Source organism: Neopsephotus bourkii, unplaced genomic scaffold (genome assembly GCF_033783945.1).
Source record: "Neopsephotus bourkii isolate Nb327-2 ecotype Australia unplaced genomic scaffold, CSIRO-AGI_Nbou_v1 NB_678, whole genome shotgun sequence".
NCBI classification, from domain to species: Eukaryota; Metazoa; Chordata; class Aves; order Psittaciformes; family Psittacidae; genus Neopsephotus; species Neopsephotus bourkii.
Genome location: NW_026901177.1, coordinates 2089842 through 2102061, shown reverse-complemented (window position 1 = coordinate 2102061; position 12220 = coordinate 2089842). Strand labels below are relative to the sequence as shown.

Genomic DNA, 12220 nt, shown 5'->3' with positions numbered 1-12220 from the left:
AGCTATAGCAGCACAGTGGTGAATCAGGTCCAACAGGGGTTACCTACATTCTGCACTTGCCACTGAAGCCAGTGTTTTAGAAACATTGTGAACTGGATTCCAAGCACAGCTCCTCACATCTACCCAAATAAGCAGAAAAATAAATGTCAGCCCTACTTCTGCTCCTTATCCCCTTTCTACTTTTGCTAAGGAAAATCAAAGCAGACACACCTTTGGGCTTGTCTATCCTTAAAAAAGGTGCTTAACAAATTTCATGAATACTTCTGTATGGCCAAAAAGCTGTTACTCAAACAATCATCACCCCTGACATTTACATTCTACCTAACTTTGGATTTTTTATGGTCCCTAAAACAGTGAAGTTTACATCAAGGAATGGAATTAAAGCCCATTCTGAGATGGGAAAAGATAGAGGGGAAAAAATTCATCCAATATTGGTAGCTCTAATGCAAAGGAGTATTTCAGCTCTCCTCTATAACACCTATTGGGCTTTTTCCAGGGAATGACATGAAAGTGAGACACACCAGTATCTGCTCCCCAGAGCAATAGAGCTGTGGGCCACAGACCAACACTTGCAAAAAAATTACAGCTGACAGCTCCTTTCAGCCGATTCTCAACCCTACTCAGTCTAAGGCAGAATCAGAGCAGAGCACGTATCACCTGAGCAGGTTTGCTTTCCAATTCACTTCATTGCGCCACTGAGATCCCCACATACTCTCTTCAGGGAGATGAGGTACAGCCATGGTGTATTAAGGTGACCAGTCAACAACATTGAGAATCTTTTTTCACTGTTAACTGGTAGAATAGAGTATTTCTGAATCGAGCTAATCAGCTGATATCCAATGTCAGATGTTCAAATGAAATCTGCATCACGGAGGAAGCGGTAAGAGGCAAGACTCTCCAATGTCTTACACAGCTTTTCTACAGCGATGTGGAAAGAATCTACTCTGGGCTGCTAATGGGAGCCACAAGCAGCAATTCATGGGCAAGTACACCACCTAATTCATTCATTCACAGACCCCATTGCTGCCTCTCTTTTACAAGCTGCCCAGAGATTCAGTCTGCATTCTGGAGCACTGCTCTCTGGTATGCGAACAGGGGAGTAGGCTTTGCACATGGTCCACCTGTGTGGTAGAACCACAGAAGTTCCCAGCACTTCTGGGCTTTGCATATTCATGCAGAAGGCTGAGGAGCAGACAAAGTCCTCCCCGCCACTCAATACAACGAAGAGCCTTAGATAATTAGCAAACAAACATCAAAAACACTCATGTCCTGCACAGCATCATCCTGCCAACTATGATAGAAAAAAAATCTAACCATACCATTACGTTTGCAGGTGTTACATGTACAGCTCGAGAGCATACTCCTATCAAAGGGAGCACAAAGCAGGGCATGTGGCAAACAGCAGGCAAGAGACAAGCTGCTCTATTTGCAAATTACTACCAAGGGTGGCGCATCATTGTACATAGCCTAGGTTCTCCATCTCATTCCTATACCGCTGTTCGGACACCTTGCTTTTATGCTGTTTGCTTTCTAAGTGCTGTCTGAACTCCATCTCCTCACTGGCCCCGGCGTTGCACATGGAGCAGTAGAACTGGCCACTGGGGGTGACACACATGGCCAGATCCCGAGGAATCCTCTGGCGTGAGCGGGGATTGAAGTAGGGACCTGAGGAGTCAACAGAAAAGTCTATTTTACCTATAAGAAAAAAAGCTTGAGGCAGCTCAGTGACAACTTCTAAACCCAACAAACTATTAAAAAATAGTTAAAAGATTAGCTTCCTCAGCTGACCCTGAACTTTATTTTCCTATGACTATTCCACCGAGATCCATATTTACAGGGATATACAACACCAGGGAGCAGTACTTGCTGGTATTTTCTAAAGCAGTAGAGTAGGCTTAGTGCCCCAGTCTTATTAAGAATCAGTAGGAATTTGAAAATCAGAGATAATTTAAGTGATGAATCGGTTCTTTATTTCTTAACCTTCCCATTCCAGAATTAGAACAATCTTTGATTAAATTGCCTCACTTTAAAATTATCACAAAATAATATTTAATAGAACTTCAGAAGATTTCTCTTTTCCACATGACAGTGATTAGAATGACACAATTAAACCAGGCTTCACAAGGAATCAGGATTTAAACTAATATATGCTCCTAACACAAAATAAAAAAGATGCTGGGCTGGACACTACAAAACATGCTTTAAATCATAGTAAAGAGGCAAAGTTGGTCTCTAATACCTGAAGAAGGACTTCACTCTAGGAACAGATGGTCCTGGAGGGAGGCTAACATGCTTTCTCATTCTGATCATGAGAGTGCAAGTACAGGTTGATGTGCTACAGCAGGAGTTAAAGCACCTGGCCACTTGCCAAGAAAATAAAGCAGGAAAGTTGTTACCACTTAGAGTGGCCTTAGAGACAGGCAGATGGCAAATTACATACATACAAAGAAAATGAACCAAGAAGTAGGCTGAAAAAACAAAGCAACTCCAGTAGCTGGGAAAACACAGGCAGACATGAAGGATAAGCAGAGCTAGGACCAGCTCCTTTCACATCTGTCTTTGCTAAAACAGATCTCAGCAAAGAAGAAAAACAAGTCTGCTTATTATTCATTATTATTCCAACTATAGAACAGATGCAACTCAGTTACCTGTGTTGTTTTGAACCGTATACATATTTCTTCTGTTCTGCATCATTTTATATTCATTCCCTTCTTTCCTTGCCCTTCGTTTGCCTAGCTCTGATGCATCCCTGAAGATAAAACAAATGAACAGCTGTAATTCAGTTTTCTGAGGAAAAAAAAAAGAAAAGCCAGAGACACTGCCACATGCTTTCACAGCCTGAGCGTGAAGTTGAACAATACCTACGAGAATGAGTTACTCTGTGCTTCTGCAAGACGCAGCCGCTTGGCATGATTTTTCCCCTGGTAGTGAGCCTGTGCAACAGCTGGAGAACTAAACGAGGCATCACAAAGCTTGCAGTAATCATTCTCTGTTGCCAAGATCACTCGGCCACCTGGTTTACTGGATCCCATCTAGCAGCAAAGGGAAAGAGAGCATATGAAATGCAAGAAGGTTAAGTTGTTGAAATATCTGAATCACAGGGACTGAAATCAGTATCATCATCAGGCAGCAAGAGAGCTAGAATTAGAGCATATGGATTAGGGCACTCTCAAGTAACTCCCCAAAGTGTTCTTACACAAACTTTTTTTCCCTGCCTCAGCCTCCAGGAGAATCTGCAAAATCGAGATCTAGGCAAATCCCTAGCCTCATACGGAGAGGAAAGCACTCTGAACAAACACCCTGTACCTTTGCCATAGCTACAGAGGCTTGTTTACTCCACAGCAATGATTTATTTCCTCTACTCCCGATTGCTGAGAACTGATGAACAGTAACATTCACACTAAGGAAGACCCACCAAAACGTAAAGGTGCTCCTCTCTCCTATTTACAGTGTACCTGATCTCTGTGCAGTATTCTGTCCATACACAGCTCCCTGATCACATGAAAAGATAAAAGAACACCAACAAAACAGTAGCAGACATGACAAACCTCTGACCCTTACCCTTCAGATAGGAGGGCACCAGGATCAAGACTTCAGAGGAAGAACCCAGCCTCACATGGGTAGCTCCTGCCATATGAAGGATACCTTGCGTGTCTAGTCAGACCACACACTGACTGGGGCAGCAACCACGTCTCCTCAATGTGTATCATCCAGAAAAAAGTGCTTTGTGAACAGTGCAGCAGCAGTGATTCATACAGCCATGTCACTGCAGCATTTGCCAAGTCAAGTTTCTTTCACATCTGCTTTGATACTGTTCAAGCTTCTAGATATAAACACACAAGTCTGACTTTCACATTACATGAATGCTCATGTAGTCCCAGAGCAGTCCTTTTATTACCATGGACCATTTCCTCCATCAAAACCCATATCAGATACCCTGGCAGGTACAGAACCCACATCCCACTAACTAGACTGGACCTCATGTCATCCCAATTAAGTTCTGTGAGTTCTGAATGGTTAGGGTTAGAAAGAACCTTAGGATCATCTAGTTCCAACCCCGCTGCCATGGGTAAGGGCACCTCACACTAGATCATGTCCATTTACATGGAACCAGTTCTCCCTTTGGCAGCTCCAGCAACATGTTTATCTGCCACTTACAGCAGATGCTCTTTGCTTTTCTACAGACAAAAATGGCCTATGCTTTGGAAAACAACAGGCGCAGCTTTGATCTCTGCAGCTGAGCTTCTAGAAGAAGAAAGCAAAAATTATCTCTTTTGCCTCTAATGTGCCCAAGACAGAATTAATCTGGATCACTGAGAGAACACTGTTTACCCTACACACAGGAACGATCACCTCAAAAGGAACAATGTAAGAGGAATTAGCCAACAGCCCTGGGCAATGGGTGTAGGAGCACCTAAGCACTTTTTCTTTGCAGGCTTCCCTCATGCAATGAAGGGATGATTGTGCAGAGCAGATGCCACACCCTCCTGTCCAAACCCAGCTCCGGCAATGCTGTTTTATACCTGCCCTTAAGCATACTCAGCAGCACATCAGATTTACCTAGCAATCAATGTATTTGCCATGCAGAAATAGAATACTTCAAGTCCAATATTCTGCTGCGACAGCAGATCAATACCTGCATCTTCAAAAGAAAGCAAACAGCTCACAACAGGATGTTTCTATCGTCCTGTGCCATCAACACATCCCAACTCCTGTGGTAACCCTCAGAACATGAGATCTAGTTATCCTTACTGGGGGTTAAGTGACAAGTAAGCAGCACGATCTCAATCACCCTCCCCTGCCTTACCTGAGTTGGAAGGGAGACAATCTGAGGTGGGGCAGGCTCAACCAAATTACTCATTCTGGCAGATGCCGGACAGCTATTGGCAGCATAGTAATTTCGGAGTTTTTTACTGTGGTTTTTACCCTGGAACGAGAACCCAGATTAATCACTGTTCTAGTAATAGCATCTTACATTGAAAGGAAAAGGATCCAAAGACCAAAATAATAGCCATGAAAATGGCAACTCAGGTAAACGAGCTATCACTTAGAAAATAACTCTGAACTTGAGAGATGCTGGAATCTCCCCCTTTCTCCCAAATGCTAATCACCCAGCATGACTTGGCCTCATTTTCAACTAATTTTCCCAAATCAGTAAGGTTACAATTAGTTCATATTCTGTTTGCATTTCACATAAACCCAGTATTTCACATTTTAAACATGAAACACTACTTTGCATAGTTTTAGCCTGAACACATACAATTCTTCATGACAGTGCAAGTATTAGTTAAAACATGAGATTGAATATAAAAACCCCTATTTCATGTTTTACTTTTTCTTGGAAAACACATGCTATACACTATTTTTTGGTGGCCTGACAGAGTTCCATGAGACTATGTATATGCATTGTCGATACATAGTAAGGCATATGTGTAAATGCAAGTTATGTAGGATAAACGCACTTCTGTCCCCCCTCATGGCAGATACACTCCATAAATTAGTGTAACACTAACTCATCCTACCCCTTCACTAGCAGGATACCACTTTTTCAGGGCCAACAGCAAATCTGCGATCCAGGTATGGTGCCCAAAGGATATGGACAACCAGTCTTTTGGATTCACTGGTAGAGAAGGTCGCCATATCGCACACAAGTATAGCACTAGGCAGAGAGGGCACTAATAAAAAGGGGTAATGTAAGACAGTGACATATTCAGTCTCTCAGCAAAGAAGTATAGGCAAATAGTCCCCAACCTATTTCAGACAAATCAACCAGATCAGCTTGAACAAAATTTATTTGATCTGAGCTGACCCAGCTGATGAGAGTGTTTGCATAAATGGCCCCACCACATCAGTGCTGTGCATAATCTCAGCAAGGAGACGGGAATAAACACCTGGCAGCAGCCCCCCTTCCTAGTGAACAGCTGGATCCAGCAGAAAACATCTGTTCAGGCCCTACAAAATCATGTCTGTGGAATGAGAAGTTCAAGTTTATTGGAAGAGGTGAAAAATGAGTTGCATAAAACAAAGGAGACATCAGTATCTGCTTTTTTACCCATGCCATCTTGGTACTACTTCTCTGTCTCTGTGAACAAAGTTTTTGCAAAATGCTCCAGTGATGACACCTTAAATAAAATCACTGCAGCACATCCGGATGATCAGCAAATTCAAATAGGGTGAAGACATGTCTACAGAGCAGCCTTAGTCCATTAAATGGTGCAGAGGTAGCTCCAGGTGAGCTAATTCAAATGCTGCTGCTGGTGTGCAGTCACCTTACACTCAAAACCCCTTTGAGGGGGGTTCATCCTTGTGCATTAGCCCATGCTTAGCTCTGTGCTACCGCAGCAATGTTACTGGAAATGAACATGGTGGCACAGGTACTTCTACACAAGCTGCAGATGCAGCAGCCCTGAAAGCTGTGCCTTCTGCTACTCTCCTTACCTGGTAATGAGCCTGGGCTTGTTGTGCTGAATTCAGAGTGACATTGCAAAGCTTACAGCACAGAGGCTTACATAGTTCCTCCAGTATAGGGTCCTGCTCCACCACCTTTGCAAGCTCTTCTTCTTGTGTGTGATGAAAGGAAGGCCCCAGTCCAAGAGATTTTGGTGGGGACAATGGTGAGGTGGCTTTTGGCCTTGTAGCCACTGACATAGGAAGAGATGAAGGCTTCTCACAATGAGGAAGAAGTCCTGCTTGCTGTAGAAGAATCATTGGCCAGGAAGACTGTGGGCATGCAACTTCTGAAGGATAAGGAGTCGTCTTCAGATCTAGACCAGAGACACACAAATGATGAAATAAGCAGTGCTAACAGGAAGACTGACCATCCTGGGGACAAATTCTGAAACTTCATTGCCTCTACCTTATGACTTTTCACAATGCCAAACAGGATGAAGTCAGTTTATAACACTTTATCCCACAGGAACAGCAGCACCCCAGACAAGCAAAGACAGATTAAAAGATACACGTGTTAGTGGGCTGAATCCAAAACGTGGTTGTTAGTACCCCATGGCACCCTCCTGGGGTACTAACCACCCATAGTACTCAACCAACAGCATGCACATCTCACTGCTCTGTAACCATAAGATGTGACATACAACCCACACAGCACATAAAGCTGTGTTAATGGGAATAAGAGGCATACAGCTGTTAGCCACATCCTCTTTTGGCAGCTCAAGGTCAAGCTCAGACTCCAAAACTTAAACAAGTATTACAGGAACTTGCCAATGATGTACTGATGTACAAAGTTTTACAAGTATAAGCCAACAATGACTTAAAATGAAAATGAACCCAAATATTTCAAAACAGATTTATTATATATAGGTATATATAAAATGCATACCCACATACACATCATCCCTCAATTACTCCTTCCTGAGGAAAGATATTCTACAGTTAACTTTTCTCGAGCAAGTCAACAAATGTGGACAAGTGGGAATCAACTTGAGCATACCTTGCTGTTCACAGTCAAGACCCAAGGGCTCTTTGACATGGTCTTGTTGAATGACCTTGAGCTATTTCTCATGTTTCCTTTGCTAACTATAACCGATGCAACATTTAGAGCCACATCTTCTGCAAAATGGACAGCTTATCCCATATTAACCTTTATGCAATTATTGCTCAGTTAATGCAAGTTCTTAGAACTAAGCTTGCACTTCCAATAAGTAGTTCTGAGAGGCTTATAAAATTAAAAGTCTATAAATCACATTTAAAGCCCCAATGAATATTCCTAGAATAATGCAGAATAGTGATATTATGAATCAAGGCACAGATACTTTTGTTAATGTCTTATTAGCTTCTTATCATAACAAATCCTATTCACTGCTACACTGGGATCAAGAGAAGCATTATCTTGGCCTTTGCAGATCACTTCCAGTTAGGGCTGCATTGGTAGCAACTATGTTTATGCTATAGGCTTTGTTCATTTGTTTAAGCAAACAGTAAGTCACATCTACATTTTAAAATAACACTTCTGGAAAATTAGGGGAAGGTAAACAAAATGCCACCTAGGAACTCTGCTCCCGAGTCACTTTTGAAAACAGAGTTCAAATTCAGACACATTTAGGAACCTGGAGAAGAGGATAGTATTTATCTGGGATAACTTCTGGAGTTTTCAATGTACTAAAATTAACAGGAGATAAATACCTTACTATATCCAAGCTATGTAAAATCCTAGCTGATGCCTGCATTTTTAGGTACTCTATTACCTTTGAAAATCTGGACAGAATCTTTTGTATTAGCAAAAATAAAAAATAAAAAATAAAAAACAATAAAATCAGTGGGACCAAAGTGCTTAAGTAACAAAAGCATTTCTGAAATGTTTACCGCTAAAAATGGACTTCCAAATATTACAAGACTGGAGGCAGTTATTACTAGAAACTAAAGGTAAGAAAAAAAAATAAAAGGGAAAAAAGAAACCAAAACAAAAAAATAAGCCAGCATGCACTGCCCTGGGGACAGACTTTTAAGACAGCAGTAGAGCCACCAAGAGTTTTTATGGTTTTGAACAGCCCATCACTACCAAAGCTGTGTGAAATTCCAGGAGAACTATACCTAATGTGGTGTCACCATAAAGACAAAATCAAAACCTCTACCATGAAAACTAACTGAAACAAGATAAAATGGAATCCACCACAAAGAAGGAAGGGGGCACACAGGAATGGAGTGGTGCCAACCACCCACCAGCACTCTAAATTCTGTAGTGTGACCTGACTTCTCTCCAACTTTCAGCATATGTGTTCCTGTTTAAACAGAACCATGGAAGATTTTGCTGTCTTTAGTTTCCTCAAGTAGTACTCTGTAGATCGTCTAACTCATTTCAATGGGGCTACAGATGGAATATGTTCAGGCTCATGACAGTTAAATGTATCATAATGCAGGCCTATTGTGGTAGTTTAGATGAACTATGCATGCAGGTAAGCATGTCATCCAATTTCACAGTTTTATTACACCAGCATATTGGGCCTCCTGCCTTAAAATGGGAGTAAATGATAGCTAAATACTTCACAGAGCAATATAAAGAGATCTGCAGTAAATGGCAGTTGGGATCCATCTGCTTAATTTTGCATGAGTGTTTGTTGTACTTAGTCTTCCATATGCAACTGTCACTGACGGGATCTGCCATACACAAGAGAGGATACAGTACTTAGAGGATCTGCACACACAGGGGAAAAGGTATAATGTAATATTGTTAGAAAATCTTTAATTGTAAAGTCATTTACTGATTCTTACTGTAAGCAGTAATTTGAAGGTAAAATTAACGCTATATGGGCAACTTTAAAATTAGAACCTCTTGACTTGGCACAGGCAACTGATTTACTTCTAACAGTGACCTTTCACCACTGAAATTGTTCAGATTATGTTGATTTCTTTCTTATAGATACTATTTAAGAGGGGAAATTAAAAAAAAAAAAATCTTATTCAGTTTATTTACATGCCTTTTTAACCCTCCACTGCTGGGTGTCACAGATACCCTGTCCAGGAGAAGGTAACAGGACATTTTTGACTCCTCCTTTCCTTTTACATGAGAAGCTGCAAAATCTTTACACTGCAAAACAGCAAGAGAATCTCTGCCACAAAGGACTCGTAACAGTACAGCCTGAGGCAGGGTAAGGATCTGCAGCTCTCCAGGGTGAGCTGAGGAGACATAACGCTCAGGACAGCATCTCTCAGATCTCAGCATGCCTTCTCCTACAAGCTGTACAGGTGAGAATATACTTCCACTCTGTGCCAGTTGTCCTCAGGTGGATACAAGGGAAACAGGGGCACAAGCTCTCCACGTTACATTCAGGTTGGGGCACCCCAAGGGCAGCACTGAAGGAGAAGACCCAGTCTCCATGCCCCAAGTACCACAGCCTGGTAGTAGCCAGGCACTGCTGGTGGCACAGGCAACAGGGAACAACCTCACGAGCTGTCAACAGCACATTTCTGGAAAAGGAACTGGAATAGCCTCAAATCACCATTTGATGGGGAAGGCATATATACACAACATGACCATCCTTGGCTGTAAGCGTAAACCACAGTGAAACATCTATATGTCATATGTTCCCATCAAAATTAAATTTTAAATGCAGTTAAGGCAACTAATAACAGTGACAGAAATCTATACAAGTGATGAACAAGTTGTAGGTTTTGTGGTGGTTTTTTTTTTTCAAGACCAGAAACTTCTCAAGACCCCTTTTATCTCAGACTATTGACACCACTTAACCTAACTTTGTTAGAAAGTTTCTGTTTGGCCATAGACTAGGCCTACAGAACTTCACCATGAAGGGCAAGGTCATTTTATAATGCTGTAGTGATGGAAAACAGCACACAAAACAAATACACATCATACACAATTCTGCATCAAGGTATAAGCCCACTAACCCTCTGCTGATGAGGATACACATTTAGTAACCCAGAAACAAGAGAGCATTTAGCAGCTCTTACATCAGCATCAGAAACCACAGTGTAAACCTTGACATCCTGGGCAGACATTTCATAGAGTCAGAGAACAGTTACGATTGAAAGAGACCTTAAAGATAATCTAATTCAAACTTCCCTGCCATGGGCAGGGACACTTCCCACTAGACCAGATTGTTCAAAGCCCTGTCCAACCTGGCCTTGAACACTGACAGGGATGGGGCAGCCACAGCTTCTCTGGGCAACCGGTGCCGGTGTCTCACCACCCCCAAAGTAAAGAGCTTCTTTCTAATGTCTAATCTAAATCTTCCCTCTTCAGTTTAAAGCCATTCCCCCTTGTCCTATTCCTACACGCCCTTGTAAGTCCCTCTCCAGCTTTCTTGTAGCCCCTTTAGGCCCTGAAAGGCTGCTCTAAGGTCTCCCCAGACATCTTATTTTTGTAAAGCTTCATGCCTTTCAGAAAGGGCGATGGGGTGTAAGGAAGAAAGCAAGCCCGGGTATGTACTACCTTATGATACCTTGTAAAAACGCAACTTAAGTAACTATTCACCGTACCAACGCACGATTTGGAAACGCAGAAATGAAAACCAGCGTAGAGCAGAGGCAGATGCAGAAATCCGCATCACCGAAGCGGCGTAAGCACTCCCGAGCAGGGCAGGGCACTGCGAGCCCCCGCAATGCCGTACCGACCGGCAAAGCCGACCCCAACCCCGCTAAAACAACGGCGCCAGGCGCTGAGGCCACGCCGTGTGCCCGCCGCGCACACCCCGGCCCCCCACTAACCCTGCCGCACCTACCACCGGGCGGGGGCTAAGGGCGACTGCCCCAGCCCCCAGCGGCACCGCAGCCCCGTACGGCTGCACACAGCGCTCGAGGCCGCAGAAGGAGCCGGGACCGGCAGCGCGGCCGGGACCAGCTGCAGGAAGTGACGGCAGCGCGGCGGGGAGGGCCCTGAGGCGGGCGCGGAACGTCACGCGCACCCACCGGCAGTGCCAATAGGGTTTGTTCCGCCGTGGGTCGGCGGTGTTGCAGGAAGCGAGTCTCGAAGCCTTTGCACCGACGACTTTAGGTGGGGTGCGACCCTGTCGTGCTGTGGCCTGTGTTTTCTCCTCCGGTCCCAAGTAGCTGCTGGTATTTCCCGTCTGACTTCTTGCGAAGTGAGCTTACAGAGCCGCACGGCCGTTGAAACACGGTATTTGGCATTGCAGGCTATAACGTAGTATAAAAGTTGCTCCAAATACTGAACTGTTCGGTCAGATCACAGAATCATAGAACGGTTTGGGTTGGAAAGGACCTTAAAGCTCTTCTAGTTCCAACCACCCTGCCATGGGCAGGGACACTGGTTGGTCAAAGCCCCCTCCAGCCTGGCCTTGAACACTGCCAGGGATGGGGCAGTCACAGTTTCTTAGGCAGCCTGTCCCTGTGTCTCACTATCCTCAAAGTAAAGAGCTTCTTTCTAATGTCTAATCTAAATCTTCCCTCTTCAGTTAAATCCATTTCCCCTTCTCCTATTCCTACATGCCCTTCTGAAAAAACCCTCTCCCACCTTTTTGTAGGCCCCTTTAGGCATTAGAAGGCTATTGTAAGCTCTCCCTAGAGCCTTCTACAGGCTGAACAAAACAAATCCTAAGCTGAGGTTTTGTATAAGGTCATGTAGTGGTCTTTCTTTATTTTTTTTTTTATAGCACCTTTTGTTTATGACAGCAGAAATTGCCATTAACCTATATTTGCATAGGTAAACATCTTCAGCTTACTCCCGCTAATCGTAGCCAGGGTTGAGTTAATTTCCCCTGAACCACGGAGGGCGGCAGCGTTGGTCTCACCG

General features: G+C 43.5%; 1 protein-coding gene across 3 annotated transcripts; it reads right to left on the bottom strand.

The window, feature by feature from the left end:
- Positions 1-533: 533 nt before the first annotated feature.
- Positions 534-11354, bottom strand: ZMAT3 (zinc finger matrin-type 3). 3 transcript variants are annotated; one of them, XM_061353547.1, is made up of 6 exons: positions 11189-11354; positions 6439-6764; positions 4808-4927; positions 2866-3032; positions 2649-2749; positions 534-1665 (listed from the first exon to the last, which is right to left on the bottom strand). In XM_061353547.1, the coding sequence occupies exons 2-6, from the start codon at positions 6706-6708 to the stop codon at positions 1454-1456; spliced, it is 870 nt and encodes a 289-aa protein (XP_061209531.1). In that variant the 5' UTR covers positions 6709-6764; positions 11189-11354; the 3' UTR covers positions 534-1453. The 3 variants fall into 3 exon arrangements, with proteins under 3 accessions (XP_061209531.1, XP_061209532.1, XP_061209530.1); XM_061353548.1 differs by having other exon boundaries at positions 11196-11354; XM_061353546.1 differs by having other exon boundaries at positions 11193-11352.
- Positions 11355-12220: the final 866 nt, after the last annotated feature.